The sequence below is a fragment of the Lonchura striata genome, chromosome 3 (assembly GCF_050655825.1).
Source record: "Lonchura striata isolate lonStrDom1 chromosome 3, ASM5065582v1, whole genome shotgun sequence".
In the NCBI taxonomy this organism is placed as follows: Eukaryota; Metazoa; Chordata; class Aves; order Passeriformes; family Estrildidae; genus Lonchura; species Lonchura striata.
This window is the reverse complement of record NC_140705.1, coordinates 89,053,386-89,072,731: the sequence shown is the minus strand read 5'-3', so window position 1 is coordinate 89,072,731 and position 19,346 is coordinate 89,053,386. Positions and strand designations below refer to the sequence as shown.

The 19,346-nt window shown below is 44.7% G+C and overlaps 1 protein-coding gene across 47 annotated transcripts in view; it reads right to left on the bottom strand.

Moving 5' to 3' along the window:
* Positions 1–19,346, bottom strand: part of LOC110469084 (uncharacterized) — a 455,123-nt gene that overhangs the window by 40,810 nt on the left and 394,967 nt on the right. For 30 of the 47 annotated variants that reach the window (XR_014953920.1, XR_014953919.1, XR_014953928.1 and 27 more), the window contains 2 exons: positions 2,599–2,797; positions 229–278 (listed from right to left, as the gene is read on the bottom strand). Coding sequence is in view for 3 of the 47 variants with exons in the window: in XM_085575763.1 (XP_085431889.1) it covers positions 229–278; positions 2,599–2,610 (62 nt within the window). In the remaining 44 variants the exon portion in view is untranslated. Of the gene's footprint in view, positions 1–228; positions 279–2,598; positions 2,798–4,614; positions 4,752–8,284; positions 8,365–19,346 lie in introns of those variants that run through there. The other 17 variants (XR_014953918.1, XR_014953916.1, XR_014953910.1 and 14 more) reach the window with 3 other exon arrangements.

The window sequence follows — 19,346 nt, the reverse complement described above, 5'->3', positions numbered from 1 at the left end:
TCAGGGACTCTGCTTTGCTGGGTGAGCAAAGAAGATTTGCTGATGGTACAAGCAGCCTCTTCCCTCCATGAGAAGCCAGCAGGGGCCACAGCATCCTTCTGGGATGGATTTATACCATACGGAGATGCCAAATGGGAGGGAAGAAATTTGACATAAAAAGCTCAATCTAGACCCCATCAGGAGAGACTCAGAACCAGGCTAGGACAATCTGGATTTTGTGAGAAATACCTGTTTTTCAAAATGCAGCCACCTGGTAGATTCCATTCTTCTCTTTCAACCTGGAAAGAGAGATGGAGCAGTTGATGGGGGAACAGAAAGGCTGTGCAAATTACAAGCTCTGTGGAAAGTTCCTGTGCAAATAACAGTTTAACACTAAGAAGTTAGGTTAAAATGGTTTCAAAGTCTAAAATTAGTTACATTTAAAACTAAGAGCATATGCTTTTATTGTCTCTGATCTAAAATATAATCCCAGGAGGCTGTGAAAAGCATGCAAATTACAGAAAGCTAATTTGCTCCAACAGCGACACCTCCCATGTAGTTGGGAGGTCTATTAGACCCAGTGTACTCTCCATTATTTGCATATTAATAGCACCTGCTGAAATACTTTGGGATTTACTTTTCTTGCCAGCAGAGGGACAAAACAAACAAAAAATTTATATAAAATTCCTTTCATACAGATTTGATGAACAATAAACTATTCAGACAGTGCAAAGAATGCCAAACTATTGAGAGGCAATGGGGTAGGATTGCAGTGCCATCTGTGATTTTCAGAGAAACTGGACTGCAAGTCTGAATCAGAAAAATAAAGGAATAACCTAAACCAAAAAAACCCCAAACAATCAAAAAGAAAAATCTCTGGAAAGTGCTGGGTTATTTGAAATGGCTCACTTGGCTCAAGTCTGAAGAATGGAAAAGTTGAACTAAAGGAATCCAGACACTGCAGCAGGAAAAAAATTAAAAACATGACAAAAAAATCCTACACGTCCACAAGCCCCAAGAGCAGAACCCCCCAAAGTGGACCTTGATTAAAAATCTACAAAACTCCAGGCTTTGATATTAGCCAGGCCTGCAAGGCCTAGTCTCCTGCACATAAAACAAAAAATAAATTAAAACCAGCTACAGCTTGAGATTTACCTAACAAGCCTCTGCTCATGACCACTGCTTCCCCTCCTGGGCCCCGAGCTATAAAAAAAGCCCCTTGTATATTCCTATAGCTCATCTTCCTCAGGGTGAGGGAGAGAGCAGCTTCCTCTCCACAGTAGCACATGGAAAATGTCCTTTTGCAGTGCCAGGCCGGGCCAGATCTGCAGGTGGGATGCGCAGCGCGTGCCTCTCCCTGCAGAGCGGATTTGGGAAGCCGAGCAGGGAGACAGCAATGTTCCCCAGCACCTCTTTTTCCAAACAGGCAGTTGGTGTTCCTAAAGAAGCACCAGCCACGTGCTCATCTACCCCTCAAGGGTTACAAGGGGCTGCATTTCTCTGTGTTCCCTGTGCTTTAATTCTGATTATGTGCCCTCTTTTAAACGGGCATGGAAGGGCCCACCAGAGTTGCCCACTGCTGGTGTGCCAAATTCTGTAGCATTTTAACTACCATCATATTCCCAAACCAAGGAGGCAATTGACTTTAAGTTAAAATGTTTAAATTGTTCTCTACATGTTAAAAAAGTAGTGAAAGAGCATTTCATGCAGGACAACAATGCAGGGAAAAGTGCAGCAGGACAGACACTGACTCCGTCCCTTGGCACTCTTACCTGTGTCAGGGGAGTGGAGAGAAGCAGGGAAATATATTATTATTGGGAAATACATCATTACTGGCCTCTCCTCACCACAGACAGAGCCCAGTGTGTCTTTGGTCTCTGCACAACCAAGTGAGACCTCTGAAAAACTTGATCAGTGTCAGTGCTAATTACTGGAGGAGGCAATCAAACATTCCAGCAACAGGGACCCCTGAAATGCTGCAGACTGTCAGCTCCCACCATGGCCCTCAACAAATGCTAATTCTCATTAATGCCCATGGGCTCCAGAACACTGCAGCACTGGCAGGGATTGCCATTAGCTGGGAGTTAATTAGCAGTAAGTTGTAGGACTAAAGTTGCAGGATGGCAAACAGATGCAAACCAGAGATGCACTGCTGGTGGTAATTTCCAGCATTTTTGTGTAGAAGGAACCTCTGAATAGCTGGAAGGGAAAGGAGTGACCAGAACGCTTCCTGGGAATCCTCAGTGGTTCAGGGCGTGGAGAACCGGATAAAAACTGTTACAAAATGAGCCCATAAAGCAGCACTTGGGAAACCCAGCAGATTGCTGAGTTTGGAAAGGTGAAACATTGAGAGGGATCTGTCCTCTCATAGCCAGGAACAGATCCTACCCTGGGATACAGCAGGGCCTGGAGATCTGTGCTGGTACTGCCTGGCACATGCATAGCTAAAAATGCTCTGTGCTGCCTCACAGCCCTCTGTGAACTGTGCTCCCAGCCAGAGAGAGCTGGGCATTTGTAATGATAGCAATAAAAATAAAAATAATAATGATGGAAAAACACCACCCTAGAAAGCAAAACACATCCCACTCCTTATAACAAATTACATTGGATGTTCCTTACCTGAAATTCCATGAGCAATTAGCAAACAGAATGCTCCACAAATGCCTTTATGCCCCACTCTCCTTGTGGTGGTTTTGGCAGACACATTCCCAGCCTGCAGTTTGCCATCCAGCTGCTTCCAAACCACTGCTTTTTTCCTCTTTTATACTTTTTTTTTCCTGATGAAGTTCATGGCAGTCAGTATTTTACCACCTGCATGCTGGGGAAGAAAAAAAAGCAAGAAGGAGAGGCTCAATATATACAGTGTGTTTATATTCAGTGAGAGCATGTTGCAGAGTGGGGAGCTGTGATGTGTGTGTTTGCATTGTCTGGGAAAAGATCCTTAGTGGCACTGCAGCTGTAAAAATTAATGTTAAGATCAGGGGACTGTCTTCAGTGACAAACTTTCACTTGGTAAGTTCTTTTGTAGGAAAGGATATCTTGGACTGCAACTAATTTGTGAATCCCAGGAAAGGCAGATTGCTGATTCTTCATCAGGATTGCATGACCTGATCTATAAAAATTTGGGCCTCAGCAGGAGGTTATGGGAAAGTGTGATTTGCATTTCAATTTTTAGTCCATCACAACCTTTAAATCTTTCTGCAGCACTATCATAATGCAAGCTTTTGGTCTCAGTGTGCTCAAAATACATATCAAAAAAATTAAAAATCCTGGTACAATGGCAGTCATTTGATAATGGGACAGAAAGTAGCATTTATGTTCAAATTGTTTCACAGAACACCATTACATCAGAGTCTTTCATAATTTTATGGGGATCGAGTCTCCCGATACCATCCTTGGAGACCCCATGTGGTGCTTGTCACTATAATTCCACTTGCACAAACACACCGACCCTTTCAATTTTTATCTGCCCAGAGCCCAGAATATGTTACATTGTTTAGGTTTTGTTCTGTACGAAGAGCTCACAACAAATAAAAGCCACTTCCCTGGCAAAATGAGCCTTTGAGTGACGGTTAAGGGAATTTCAGGCAGCCCCTTTTGCAGGAGGGCAGCGGCTCTGCCATCCCTCCTGCTGACTGATGGCACTACTCCAGCCCATGCTCCATGAGGAGCCACCAGCACTGGCACCAGCGGCTGGATGCTCACTTATTTCCCTAAAAAACTGCCTGGGTCAGGCTCCAAACCCCATGCACATGCTGGAGATTAATTATTCATGGACCAGGAGGGCTTCCCTGTGCCACTGCTGGATCAGGGAGGAGGCTTTGCAGAGAAAGGAGAAAATCTGCTCTGGAGTCCTTTTACCAAGGAAATGTTCTCTGAAATACTCACAGCCTTTCACCCCAATGTCAGAGATGGGTCTCCATGTCCATCCTGGGGGCTTGGGAAGCCAACTGAGCCAAGTGCTCAGAGCTGTGGAACATTCCTGGCACAGCTCAGCTGCCTTTCCTTGCTCCACACTGAGCCAGGTTTTGTCATGAAGAACTGCACATGGCCACAGATTGAAATTTACATTTATTTTGGTGACTGGATACCTGCTTTCCTTTTTGCAGAATATTACTTCCACTTCCTCAGGTATGGTGAGACTCAGCAACCCTTTCTGGGAACATATTGTCCAGCTAATTGAACTTCCAGGTTCCAAATCTCAAAGCCCAAGGCAAGGCTGCAGGAGTGTGGGCACCACATGAACGTCCCATGTATTTCCAAGTTTTCTTCTGCTTTTGCTCTTTCTGAGGTTAGTAGCTTTCCAGTGGCTTGAGCAGAGAGAGGCTGAATGAGGGACATTTTTTTGTACCTATTTCTTAAAGGCACTTCCAATCTCTCTCCCATGTATGTTGCCATGTTGGGGCCCAATAATTTTTTTCCTTGCTGGCATTGGCAAAATTGCAGCCCTTGGATTGAACTTCCACCCCAGCTGCTCCCCTGTAATGGAAACCAGATCTCCACAGTGGAGGTTACAGCCCTTCCTGAAACACAGGGTGAGGGTGCTGCTCCATAAGGAAAAGTCACTGCTGCACCTGAGCACCTTTCTGCAGAGACCTTTCTAGGGGTGATTCTACAGGATAGTGAGATACTGACCCAGGACATCCCCAACAGTCACTTTTCAAAAAGGCTGCTTTTGCTCCACTGAGTGTCTGAGAGCCCAAGTTGGAATATGTAGGACTGAAAAAGCAGTCTGGTCCTGAACTTCCTCCTAAAAATAAATGAATAACAACCTTCACACGAAAGCAGGATAAATAATTTTTCTTTTCTTTCAGGACACGTGTTGAGAGCACAGAAAGCAGTCAGAAGTACAGCTTTTACCAACTGCTCTGCTGCTTAACATCTCTGGCATTCAAAACATACAACTTCTGTGTTTGTACTACATTTCCCTAACAGCTTACATCGAGGCCAAACACACAGTGTTCTGCAGAGGTCTTCTAAAATAAGCTTATTCAAAAGAGCAAGGTCAATGCCCACACATGTCAGATTCTGTGAGCAGAAATCAAAGAGTTTGGGGCAAATGGGATATGTCAGGACTCAGTGGATTCTCATGCCAGGCTCTTTTACCAAGTTCACATTGCTGCTGCCAAAACCAGTAACAATCTCATCATGTGGGCTTCAGCTTTGGAAAAATGTCTCAAAAAACCCCAGTCTCTGCACATGGGCTATTCAGCTCAATACAGAAAACTAACGCACAGATAAAAGTGTTTATCTGGACATGCTATTTATTGGCCCCGTAACTGTGTTTTTCTTTTAATGGGCCATGGCTGATTCTATGCTTCAGCCCTAGGCTCTATTAAAATCAAATTAAAAACATTAGTAATGTAGTTAATTCCATTTATAATATGACCATCAAGTCAAAAGAAAAGAGAACGTTAAATATATATATATATGGGATTTAAGAACATTAAAAAAACCCATCTACATAGTTCCAAATTGATCTTTGTTTTGTTTATTAAAAAAGGAAAAGTTTTTCCTGTTCAGATAAAGTAACTCTGCCTGGTCTTTTAAAACCAGAATGATATTTGTGATTTCAATTAAAATATGCTATTGTCACTTTAGCCTCCCTCTTTGGTATTTTAAATTGATCCTTATGGCTTTGCTTTAAGTGATTTGCGTCCCGCAGTGAATCCTTGTCACTTCAGCACCTCCCACTATTGCCCTCCCGAACAGTCACTCCCGGTGATCGCTCCTTGCCCTTCTCCCGGCGTTCCTGCTCTGCCCCCGGCTCCTCAGGCTGCTCAGGCTGCGAGCTGTGGGCTCTGCCCCGTCCCTTACCGCTGCTAGGCTTACCTCAGCCAGGCGCTGAAATGAAGGGGCCGAGCTCCGTGGGGAGGCCGAACGGGTGGCTCCGGATGGGGGCCAAGGAAGGCAGGAGCGGGTTGGGATTGGGACCTCCCGGCGCCCTCCTCAGTGTGCGGCCGGAGAGCTGCTCACCCAGCCCCGCTCGCCGCTTCCTGAGAGAGCTCTGGGAGATGCAGAGCACCCAAGGGAAACCTGTCCAGGAATGCCGAACTTCCACTGGAGGCTTCTCCCGAAGAGATGCCACCAGCAGAACCCCTCCAGGTTCTGTCTGGGAGCTGCCCCTGCCCCGCTCCCGTCCCTCCACACCGTGGTGGGGATCAGGAGCCTTCTCCTTCTCACAGGAGCATCCTGTTTCCTTTGCCTTTCATGGATCTCATTATTAATTAAATAATCATTTCGTTTGCATAATTGTCCTCTGACATACATGATTCCAACCCTTCTCTTTAAATTGGCTTATTAAACTAAATACAGTCTTCTGGTTTTGTGGCTCCAGCTATCAAAGCTTCCTAGATGGACAGTCAGGGTGATGGGAAGAAAAAAACCAAACTAATAATATTAGGGAGCATGCTTTTATGTACATTTATGAGATCTACCAGCAGGTGACTCCATTCTAAAATATCTGTATTTTCATAAAACAAAATGCTTTCTTTCCTACACCCTGAACATTGTCACAATGCCCCCCTCCATAAGATTTAGCGCTCTGAAAAAAACAATGTTAAATAAATAGCACTTTTGCTTAAGCTACGAACTATTTCTTTTTGAATAACACATAAAATTGAATTAGAGCGATTCAGGGATTTCCAGAACAGCCTGATGTGTTCCTGTCTAATCAGACCTGATTAATTCAAATCAAACTGCAAACCTCAGTTTTATTTTGCTTTAAAAACTCCAGCTCAACAACAAATCAGTAGTATGTAGATATCACAGAGGCAGTTAACAGGAAAGCCTACATTTACTGAGCCTTGTAGAGTCAAACGGATATGATTAAACATTTGGCATAATTTATTAATATTTTATGTATTCAAATATATACAGAGGGGATGGGACCAGTCAGGGAGATGCTCTTCACCAGGGACAATTATATTTATGCCTAAGAAAATCAGATCCAGCTCAGGTGTCAAAGGATGTTTCTTCAAAATAGAAAAAATTTGAACAAATAACAGGGTTCTGTGGGAGGGTTTGTAACACAGAACTGCACTAAAACTATGCAATGATCTACACAGACAATCAAAGTGTTCCTGCCATGTCAAGTGCAGCAGAATAAATTAAGATAAAACAAAATAAAACAATCCCACAAATGCAAGATTGTAAATGCAAAAGAGGCAGCTGTGCAAGAGGTATTCCAGAGATTTACTGAGCCATTATTGCTGTGCAAGGTGCACCCAGAGAGGCTCCCAGACCTGACCAGTTTAATCCACATCAGAGCAGGGACATGCAGGGTCAGGAGGCTGACTGGATTTGGGCACTGGACACAGCTGTTTTCCTTAGGTGCAATCCACTTGTCACTGGTGGTGGCACTTTGCATTTGCTGTGTGGCAGCATATGTGCTTGCCACACTGGGGACCCGTTACATCCCTTTAGCCTCCAGCCACTTCCCTTCCCTTCTCGTTAGCTGCGTGTCCATATATCCTTCCATACTCCTGCTGCATGTCCATTTATCCTTCCACACTCTGTGCCCCCTCTGCCTGCTCCCAGGTTAAAACCAGATTAAGTGGGGCAGAATTATTCTATATATTGCCAAATTTACGAAATATTCTTGCTACCAGGGAGAGCTCACAGGCACAAGGAAAAGCTGAACAATGTCCAAGGAAATCTTTCAAACGTGGTGTGAGCCCAAACTAAAAGTGAAGGTGTAAAGAGGGGAGGGAATAGATGGTATGTGCACGTGTCAGGCTCTGCAATGAAACCCATGGTTCTGCCCAACACGGACCCATTAGTCCATGTGGAATTGTTGGCTTGCAGGTGAATCTGTCCAGACAGGCAGTTCCACATTTCTGAGGCTTTGCACTCACAGTGGCATGGCCAGGACCAACTGCAGGGCCCAGCCTGGCTCAGTGTGGGGTCACTGCACCCACAACAGTTAAGAAGAAATTTGGTTAATGTCTTATTTTGAGGGGCTGCACTGCCACACTCCTGAATCCAGACACACAGGGTTTCCTACCAGGATGCTGGGACAGAGGGAAACCTCTCCAGTCTGGGCAGATGAGCTTGCCCAGCAAAGTTCCCAGCTGAGCAGTGCCTGAGCCTGGCAGAGGCTCTTCCTCGGGCTCCCTGCAGCCGGGACAGGAACAGTTCCAAATAAAAGAGCTTTGCACTCCTAAAGAACATTAAAAATGTGACAGCCTCTGATGCACATTTCCATAGCTATAACAATGTCCTCAGTGACCAGGATTCAGGTAAAGCTAGCTTTACGCCTCATCCCCCTCCAAACAGAGCATCCCATGCTTTGGGAGGTTCTCACCTGGACTCATGGATACAATCCAGTCTGGCAGAGAGGCCCCTGGGACATGTAGATCCAAGCTCAGCTTTTTATTTCCACACCTATGAGCAAGTTTAAAAGCAAAATTTCCACTCACAATAAACCTCCAAACTCTAATTAAACTGGTTCTTTCAAACAAACAAACAAACAAAAAACTGATCAACAAAAGAAGAAAAACTATTTGTCTTTGATCTGATTATTTTTCATTAAATACATCTTTTAGCATTTTCTAAAATTCTCCTCCCAAAGAAGCAATCACAAAAACGCATTAAGGTTATTTTTATACCATGGTGAGAACACTGAATTACCTTCCTGATGTAGCTCCTGTGTGGGTAAGTGACACAGTCAAGCCTAGGTCTGCACGTCCCAAACACCTACTGAGTTTTGCTGCTTCTCCCAGGCAGCAGTTGGGAAAATGCTCTTCCAGCCATGGCTGGGGTTCCTTATTCCCAGGGAACACCATTCCTCTCAGCAGCCCAATCCCTCAGTAGAGGATTGCCTTGTTCAGCAACAGGTCAGGCCAGAAAAATCCCTCACTGTCAGGCCCCCTGAGTAGCAGTGATGCAGGACAAACCACTCCTGGCTTTCTCTGCAGCTCCATTGCATTAATGAATAACACTGCATTAAAAATACTGTGACAACTAAATTCTTTCATGAGTCAGAATGCTTTTAGACATGTCCCTCCAGTCGCCCGCCCTCTGTTACAAACAAGCACGAAAAAGACTAAGGAAGACCCAAAACTCAGGGTAAATTTGGTCTTTGCTCTGAGGCAGCTTTGTGAATCAGCACAGAACAGTTTGCTCACTTTAGGATGCAGCTGACTGGACAGAGAGAGAGAGAGAACATCTGCAGGTCAGCCAGAGGGACAGGCTTTCCACTGGTACCTGTTGCTGCAGGAAAATTCACAGCTGGGTCAGGAGAGGTGAAAGGATGGAAAATGCCTGTCTGGTTAATGTAAATAGTTACACTATGCACGTACATTTCGTGCCATCCCACTGCCCTCGGCACCGCCAGGAATGCTAAGGAAGTGGGAGGCCCCTCTGAGCAGGGCAGTGTCCACAGCTCACGGCAACGCCTCCAAGGAACAGCCTGGGGGGAAGATTTTGACTTTTTAACAGTGGCGTCCCTGGCAGGGCGGCTCAGCACCGCAGCGGTGACAGAGCGCCCGGAGGCTGCGCCTGTCTGGCTCTGGGAGAATGAGCTGAGGATGCTGAGCTCTCCTCTCTGTGCTCTGCACGTGTGAAACATTCTGTGCTCCTTCCTATCAACAGGAAGGTTCTGCCTCTTGGGTCATTTCTGTTCAGCAGCCCGCAGCCACGCCACAGCGTCAAAAACTTTGCAAACTCCTTGGTACTGAAGCTATAACCTGTAACCCGGGCCGAGGTTTTATCAGCCGTGAGATCAGAAGGGGAGCAGCACTTGTACATGAATGGCCAGCTCAACTGCTTGGAGAAAGGAGCTGATTCACACTGCTAACGCTGGCTCTTACACAGATAATAAACTAGACTGGCCTTTCTCCTGACATCACACTTCAATCAAAAACTTTCTCACAAAATGTCACTTTCAAAGTTGCAGCTTTAAAAAAAAAAAAAAAAAAAAGGAAAAAAAGTCTTTATAAAAAATTCATGGCCACAATGATCTGATAATGCAGCTTTCTGATACCAGCAGATGTTTTGTCTAACATGTTCCCTGAAGCTGTACTCTGTGCCTTCATATCTTTCATTTCCAGTTGCTATCTGCTGACTGTGGGATGTCATGTACGTACCCTATAGCGATGCGCAGCCATCGCAGCTCACACCGCCGCACGTAATGAGCTGCACAAGATGCTTGTCGCAATAACTCCGCACTTCCCCGACCATATGGAACACAACACTCCAAAGCCCACAGACACTTTTTTTTATTACAGTTCAGATCCTTAAAACATAATCTGTGTGATGTCTAGTGAATGTACGTGAAGAGCTGCTGAAAACAAAGTTAACACTTGTTCACATCATCTGTTACAAATGTCCAATTTGGGACAATAAATTTCTTCGGAACCTGTTCTTTTGCTGACTCGTTGCTTTATCTTTTTTTCTCTTTCTCTCACGTCGTTTTTTTTATGAACTATGCATATGTATTAAATGGGATTTGTTGTCCCTAGATACCAATTTGCATAAAGTGCAAGCCATCATTGGTTGGAGAGAAGCAAATTACTTCTCCAGCAAGATCACACTTCTTTTTTTTTTCTTTTTTTTTTTTTTTAATTTTAACAAACCGCAGGCAGAGGCTGTTAACAGCACTTAGCCAGATATGCAAAGTATCACTTTTCTCAAAAGCAGCTTGATCAATGAGCCGAAAAAAAAAAAAAAAGAAAGAAAGAAAGAAAGGAAAAAGGAATTATTTAGTTAAATACAATGCAGAAATGTCCCAAGACTGAAGCCATTCACCTGTAACTCGAGCTGCCTAATTCCCAGTAAGACATAGCCCTGGCATGGCTTAGCACACAGGACACAAATCAGAACAGCCCTACTGACCAGAGCCTCTCATGATCACTATTCCATCTTCCCAGTGCCCCAGTGTGCTCCTAGAAGTCCCAAGAGTGCTGGTTCTTTCACATGTTGCAGAAGCTCTCCCTGCTCCTTCACATCCCACACATTTACTCATGTTGGACTCTCCTGCAGGGCTGTACAAACATAGGCTTGAAAGGCCTGTCCAATACCCTCCTGTCAGTGAAGTGGCTCCCTGGCCCAGGGATGCTCCACAGGACATCTGCTGCCATCCCAGCAGGGCTTGGACAAGGGCAATCTCCATGTTTCCCTTCTGCTCCTCATTGCACACACCTGGGACACACAGGCAAGAGCCTGGACTTGTAGAAACTTCCCAGGTTCAGAGCAGCCCTGCAGGAGCCCTCTGCTCTTAGTGAGGAGGAGAGACAGAGGAGGGGATTTCACAGATTCTTCAGGAATCTGATTACCTAAGCAAAGCTGTGGTGCGCAGGATGATGCACAACAGTACCAGCCCACCTCTAGAAGGATTTGCAAGCCAGGAGCCAGGCTCAGTTAAAAAGTGTGAGAGAGTAAAATCACCAAAGGGAACAAATCAGCAAAGGATGCTGAGCTGCAGTTTCCAGCTAGGTCTGAACTACCCAAGAATTTAGTGCTGGGAAATTGCTGAGGGTGCTGGGGAGGAGGAGTCGTCTCTAAACATAATCACTTCTTCTACTGAGCTCTCTAAAAATGACTGCAGGGTCTGTCTGTCCCTAAACATTCACTCAGAATTCAATCCCAAATTCATCAATGGGATGTGTTTGGATGATGTTACTTCTGCATTTAATGGACAGATGATACTCTTTTAAGAGTGGTTCCTGGGATCACACAGAACATTGGTAATTGATTACAGATACAGGACAGGTGATCTGGGCACTGGTGGTGACTTGAGGTGTCTCTGAGGGAGCCATGGGTGCCAAAAGAACAAATGTGGACCCAGGGTGTGGAAATTCTCAAGAGAGAGTCTGTATTACCTCACTACCTTTAGCATCTATTCAAACACACACAAATACCCACAGATTTTATGTTTTGTGATGATTTGAAGGTGAAAAGAATAGTTTCTGTCTGCAAAAAATATTGGCGACTTCCTGCAGCTCTTGCAAAAAGGCTAAAATACCATGATTTCACACATCTCTGCTATTAACGTGTGCTGCTTTGCTTCCATGTTTATACTTGTCACATTTAAAAGGAATAAAATAGAGTTTAAAAGAAGATCCAGACTCGTAAATGAGCGCAAAAGCACAAAGAAGTAATGCAAAGATTATTGAGAAAAACTCACAAGCGGGAATTAAGTGGAGGCTTTGAAAATGGGGGTTTTTTAAACAGCCATGGGCACTGTTAACCACTGGAATCACCGTGGGACCAGAAGAAATCCTGCTTGGGACACTCCCTCAGATGGAGAGAAGTGCTTGGACCTTGTCTCTCTAAACCTGCTGCAGGAAAGGCAGGAAGTTTTCCCAGGATTCTGTCTCTGGAAAGTCCCAGACCACTCACCTGGAAGCACAAAGGCTGCTGTGAGTGCCTCAGTGCAGGAGCATCCACAGCCCAGTGCATCCCTCTGGATTGAGACGGAGCCAAAGGAATCCATTGCTAAGCTGAGCTGAGCCCTGCCTGTGAGACCCAGAGCTTGGTAACATGATCATGGGCTCCTGCTGCAGCAATTCCACATAAACCCAGCCTTGGAAAGAGGAGTAGCAAAAAAAATAAAGTGTTTTTCTCCTTCCTTATCTCTACCCACTCCATTTTACCTAAGGCTCCCTATTAGCTCAGCTGGTGATGTCACTTACTCCACTGGAACCTGTTATCATGGCAGATTCCTCACAGGATTTTCTCTTTTGCCAGCATTGCTCTTTGTGCAATGTTGTATTTCATTCCATTAGATAAAGGGTTAAGGAATTCACGTTTTACCCATTTACACTAAGTTACACTCCCTGTGGGTTGCTGGCTTCCCATTGGCTGGAACAATGACCTTGGAAACAGACAAAAATGATGCATTGTTGCAATAAATATTATAGCTTGCACCTGTTTCTAATTAAGTCTGCCAAACAATTTCAGAGATACTGAAAAGAGAAATGTGTTGGCTTCTAATCGGGTGTTCTTTGCTGTTTGATCTGGATTTTTCAGCCCCCCATATGACCTCGCCTTCTTGGTTCTTGTTTTTCTTTTCAGACTTGTATAAAAGCACGAGATTGAAAGAAATCTTCTGAAAGAGGAACATCTCTGCCTAAAATCAATTGTAACTAAAAACCTGAAAATTGATGGATTTGCACCAGGGCTGAAATCAGTTTATGGCAGGTTACTTCAGAAATCTCTAGTATGGATTCTTGGTTTCATAGGTCTATTCTGTCTTTCTCCTTTTCCTTATCCTCCTTCTCCTCTCACCTCTTTCAAACTTCAAAACTCAAAACAATCCCTATTAGCAATCGGGATCAGGATCACTGGGAAGTTGGAGGTTTTTGTGGCTGCTCTTCAAGATGTTGGAGAAATAGATGAGGAAGGATTTTCCTGCTAACTCTCACCAAGGAAATTTAAAGGGAGCAGTGGTCCCCTTGCCTTCCAGAGTTAAGGACACCTTGGGAAGACTCTGGTAGTTGTTGCTGTTTGATGCCTGCTCTAAGATCCAGCTCCATGGACAAATGCAAACTGTGGCAAATGCTGCCTCAGCTCATTAACAGAAGAAGTAAGAAAATAATAAATTATTATTATCTCCCTTTGGCAAATGGGGACTGGAAGCCACAGCTCAGCCAACACTTCTGGCTGTCAGTGACAGAAGCTGCCCAGTCCCTTTGGTCCCTGTGGGGTCCCTTTCCTCATGCTGGGATAAGCATTTGTGCATCTCTATTTTGGAACTGACTGAGGAACTTATCCATCTGAAAACTAATCCAGGAAGAAAAAAAAACCCCAAACAACAGAGTTTTTATTTCAGCCACATCAAGTTCCTGATTTTGGTTTGCAGGCAGCCTGGAGGGGCAGGACTGAGCAGCCAGGGCAGAGGGAATGCAGCAGAGGAATTTTGGATGGAATTACACATGACCTCAAAAACACAGTGTGATCTCCAGAACCCACAGATGTCTCTGTCTGATGTAAATGCCATCAACCCCCCAACCCAGCAGAGGTTTGCTGCCTGGGCACCCTTGCTGTGAGCCATGCAAGGGTTCTTGTGCATGGACAATGGATCTCAGAAGTCTGGTGGAATTAACTGAGCCTCTGCCCAGCCAAAAATGAATTATTTGGGGGTGGAGGCTGCAAGGGAATTATTTCAGCAGCCATACTAATGAAGGTGAGATCAGAGAGGTTTAAAATAAGCATAGACACCAGGAAGGTGTGGAACAGGGAAGGGAAGGGAAGGGAAGGGAAGGGAAGGGAAGGGAAGGGAAGGGAAGGGAAGGGAAGGGAAGGGAAGGGAAGGGAAGGGAAGGGAAGGGAAGGGAAGGGAAGGGAAGGGAAGGGAAGGGAAGGGAAGGGAAGGGAAGGGAAGGGAAGGGAAGGGAAGGGAAGGGAAGGGAAGGGGAAGGGCTCAGCCTGTGCGCTGGGATGATACACTGCATCAGGATTATCACAAGAGTTTTTTCCAGGAGGAGACGAAACTACAGAGATATTCTGCAGGGTTAGCACGTCTTCCTCTGTCTGATACACTCTCTCTTTTCTACTTTTCCCTCGGTGGCAGGTAATAAAATGCCTGCTGGTACCACCCCCCCCCCACCCCCCCCAATAACTGGAGGTACCCAGAGTGGTTCAGCCCATCGTGAGTGCTGTGCCAATCATTTAACAATTCCCACAGCTGCCTTTGTGAGAAGCCTCTCTCTTAAGCCTCTGGTTTAAGAATTTAGAGTAATCATGTAAAAATGATACCCCTGTGCTCTATGATCCGCTGAATCTCACTAATGCCAGATCCCAGAAGAGGGCTTATTAATGAAAAGATGCAATACCTCTCTCTCTGCTCATGTTTCACATGAATATCTCTCATGGATTCGGCAGTAAAGCGCACTGCTGATAAAGTGAGTATAATGAACCTCCGTGCTCCACGAGAATGGAATCTCAGACTGATGAAGTGGTTACCTGCTCCACTTCCCAGCACAATGGCAGGCTCCAGAGGCACAGGGAGAAGCACCCGGCTGCTGCGGGAATAGTGGTGCAGCACTGTCAGCTCCCAAATCTGGGCTCAGCTCTGCCATTGATGCCTTTGGCTGTGTGAAGAGATCAGGAGTTTGGAAGGGAGGAGTTTGTAATTAGCTGAGAGAAATAAAATTATGTTTTATTGTAAATCACTGAGTCAACAGACAAAAGGAGGGTTTTAAAGGGACAGCAGCACCTTGAGGCTACTCTGTGTCCTTCCAACATCACGCAGGAGTCAAAAACCCCACCCACTGTCTCTCAACACTTCAACAGCTTCCCAGCAAGGACAATCACCAAGTGTTCCACAAACAGCAGGATCCTGTTTCCAGCCCCTGACATCCCAATAGTTTTCAAGAAGTCACTGAAAATACTTTCAAGTAGTACATGTGTCCTGAAGCTCCTCCTCTAACAGCCGGGGAGTCTGCCATCCAGAATTTCCAATTGTTATAAATCCTTTTCCTGTACCTGCTTGAAAACAAACAAACAAAGCAACTCCCCACACTAACGAGAAGAAAGGTGGATTCCATGTCTATCCATGGGAAAAGAAAATACATGACTACCCAGAAAGCACTGTGAGGCAAAGAAAAGGATCAGGCGAGATCAGGCAAGAAAAGGATCTGCCCACTCTAGGCAGCAGGGCAATCAGGCTCTATATTTCTCTGAGGCCCTCTGTGATTTATGATTTCTATTAAAGGGAGCACATGCCTTACAAATTACCCCTAATTTAGCACCAGGAGGATGGTATAGGACAAGCAACAAGAGTCTGGAAGGTATCACTGGAGTATCCCAAAACAACCATGGAGACCAGTGTCAAGTCCAACAACCAGACTGTAGCTGTTCAGTGCATCTCCGATCCCCGGCTCACCTTTGCAAAGCCAGCCCCATGCAGCCAAATCCAAACTTCCCAAACCTTCTGAACATGAAAAACTATCACAGAGATCGCAGCACTGAAGGGTGAACATAATTCCATCTCAAACCCTAGCTGTCATGCTTTACATGTCACAAACCCATGGAAAAGGGAGCAGTGTCCCTTGCTTTGAGGGGATTCTCTGGTTGCAGAGAGTTCAAACACCCTAAAATTCAGCAGAGCCTTAAAGCAGGAGCTGCATTTTTGTCAAGCCCCTTGGGCACAACTCCCTATATTTTTCATTCCTAAATGCCCCATGTGTTGTCTTTAGAGAGGGAGGCAGCCACAGCACCTTTCTGTGTGTGCTTTCCTCCCTTGGCTTTTACATTTCTTCCACTTGCAGAATGTACTTAACTCACTGCTTATTGAATGAAGGATTAGTATTATTTTCCTTCCTCCAGTGAACTTTGTTTCACTTCATCCTGCATACATTTGGCTGGGCTGTGTTTTCCTGCCAGCACACCACTGTTCAGCAAACTACCGTGCTTAAGGCCAGCCAGCTAACACAGTGATTCCTTTTTACTCCCGAGGAGTGTTTCCGTAATCACGGCTGTGCTGAGGGATGAATGACAGCTTACACCAAGAAGCACAAAACACACTTCCAGAAGCTTTGCTGAGCTGGGACAGAGCTAAAGCAGCTTTAAGCTGCCAAGAAATTTGAGACATCCAGAGGAAGACACGTTTGGAAACAGAGCCTGCTCCTTAGCTCTTCTGCTAGCACAGACACTGACCAAGGACTGGGAAGGGAGCAACTTCCCCATCGTCTCTTTTCTGTGCTGTCACATCTCATGTTGAGCCGGACTGTGAGGAAAAATCCGTATAAAACTAATAGGTAACAAATTGCGATGGTTCTGTATTTACGGTCTCTGTTGTTGTTGTGGTTAAGACTGGTTATGTTGCAAGGGGAAAAGAAGGGTTTATTTCCAACTCTTGGAAAACCAAGTCAGAAGTTCCTGTTCACATCATTGCAGCAATGCAGACTTCTCTGGTGGAAGTGCTTTCTTTTTCTGGTGGAATTATACCTCAAGTCCTGCTAGGTATTTCCTCTCTTTGTTCCTGTGAGCCAAGATCTTGCTATGCCATGCTTATAATATAACCTCACACTAGAAAGAAGATTACAAAGGGGGCAAAATGCCCTCGAGGGTTCCCCTTTATCAGAACCTTCCCTGTCAGTTTGCCTTCTCATTTCCTGAGCTCTTGTCTGATTATTAGTGTACTGACAGAATAAAAATAACCTCATATTTCTACATGAATCATAAATAAAACCCTTTTATTTCATCAAAGAGGCTGGCAGGTTTATAGTCCTTTGCAATGCATGCACGATGTGAATGACATACCTTTAATTTTGCTGACAAGCTTGTCGGGGTCCTAATGAAAAAGAGTGAAAAGTGGGTGACTTCTCTAAAGGTTTAGCAGTTGCTTTTTGGTGAGGATATATATTTCACCTTGCCACTGTAATGAAGGAGCCAACAGATCTTGGTAATGAACTCTTCAATTACAGTCCACTCCTAACTCTTCAGGAATGCCTCAGCAACAATACCACAGTGATTATTGCTGGTGGTAGAACTATAGGTATCAGGGTGCATCAGCAATGATCACATGCCAGTTTTTAGTCATTCTAGTTTTATATCCCTGTTGTACACCAGCCAATAATAAAATCACCATATTCCTCCCCATTTGTTCTATTGCTTTTAGAAACCAATATCAAGAATGGTCAAGGGTACTTTTCCCTGCTTTTTTTGGAAGTGTCTCAGGTCTTCATTCAATAATTCAGAAAGAAATTAAAGGACTGCAACAGCTTTATTTGATCTCTTGGCGCTTAGCCTTCTTTTTTGGTGGCGATTCTTGTCTTTAGCAACACCTCATTGGAGAAAGTTTGTGATTTGGCAAGTTATACTGGCCTGATGGATGCTCTTTTTTTTTTTTTTTTTTTTTTGGTGGAGATTCAGAGGTGGGGATGCTGAGAGAGAAAATGAGAGGGACATAACTAATGCCATCTGAGTACAGAAAGAGACAGGGGCTATGTGTGCAGGATTGTGCATACACAAGGAGGTGGGACGGAATACGGGAAAATAATATGGACACTGGTTTTCAGAGTGCTGTCTTGACAGTATTTTACAAGATTCCAGAGCTGCACTTTTAATTTTCATTACTTTCCATCTTCCTTTGATAAGCTCAGGAGCAGTATCTAATTTTATTAGGAGCTTTTCATCAAACGTGGATATCTTCCTTCCTCCAGGGATTCCCTAGCCACAAAAACATCAGGTTCCATGAAACATTAGTTAATCCCAGTTAGAGTTACTTGACCCTATCAAGCTAAGAAATAAATTTTACTGTTCATGAGAGTATTACTGTTTACACTTGAGACAAAATTCTTAGATCTCAAAGTTTTTAGAGGAAAAACATATTTCATAATGCCAGAAGACTGGCCTTAAAGATCTGGGCCACAGAGGCCTGAAACTGTTTCTTGTTACAAATTAAATACACTGACAGACTTCCTCCTGACTGTGCCTGACACCAGGGCCTGATTTTCTTGGCATAAAATCCAAAAGGCTGAGGGCAGGAGCCACGTCCAGTCCCACATTGCTACCTCTGGCCCTCAGCCTTCCCCATGCAGCTGCTCACAGATGGAACTGGTGAGAATCAAAGCCTTTCTCCCTGCCCAGGGCAGAACAAACTCTTCAGCAGGAGCTCAGGGTTTGGTGAACATTTCAGAGCTAAGGTTTTGGTGGGGCATGACTGCCGCAGCAGGAAGGTGCTGCTGGCAACCAGCATAACCCCAATGCTTTGAAAACAGAGGACCAGCCACTCTTGCTGCAGTGCTGTCATTGTTCAGCTGTTTGCAGTCTAAGGTCTTGCTAGAAAAGGTTAACAAAAGACTCATATACTCCAAAATTATCAGTTTGTTATCACTATTAATAATACTTTATAGTACTTAACATGCTACTTTTGATCTTCAAAGCACTTTGCAAATATTAATTAATCCTCACAGTCTGTCTGTGAGGCAAGCAAGTGCTGCTGCTCCCAGAGCTGAGGCACAGGGTTAGCTGATGTTCTCAAGTCCAAAGGGTCAGGATCAGCCTCTGCACGTCCTGCTCTGATGCCCAAAATATTTAAAGATGTGTCTCCCCTACTCTTAGATGGGGTGATGAACGTGCGCCACTTTTATTGTACATGAGATACTTTCTTAAAGTGCTGGTTTGAACTGACAACTCCAACTCCACCAGTGTGGACAAGGCTGCAGCTTTCTCCCTTCCCACATATTTCTGCATTGATGGGAGAGGTGGGCAATTACTGCCAGTTGATTAAAGGACTAGGATTATGAAGGAGTTATAAAACTACTCCCCAAGTCCTGTTTTGTAGTGGAGAATTGTGTGTGTGTACACAAAAGTGATCAGAGTCACAGCTTAAAGAAGCAGCAGATTTCTTTTAAGATTTACCAGGTCACCATCACTGAGACATAACCAAAGGAAGAGTTTCACTGAAAGCAGCCCGT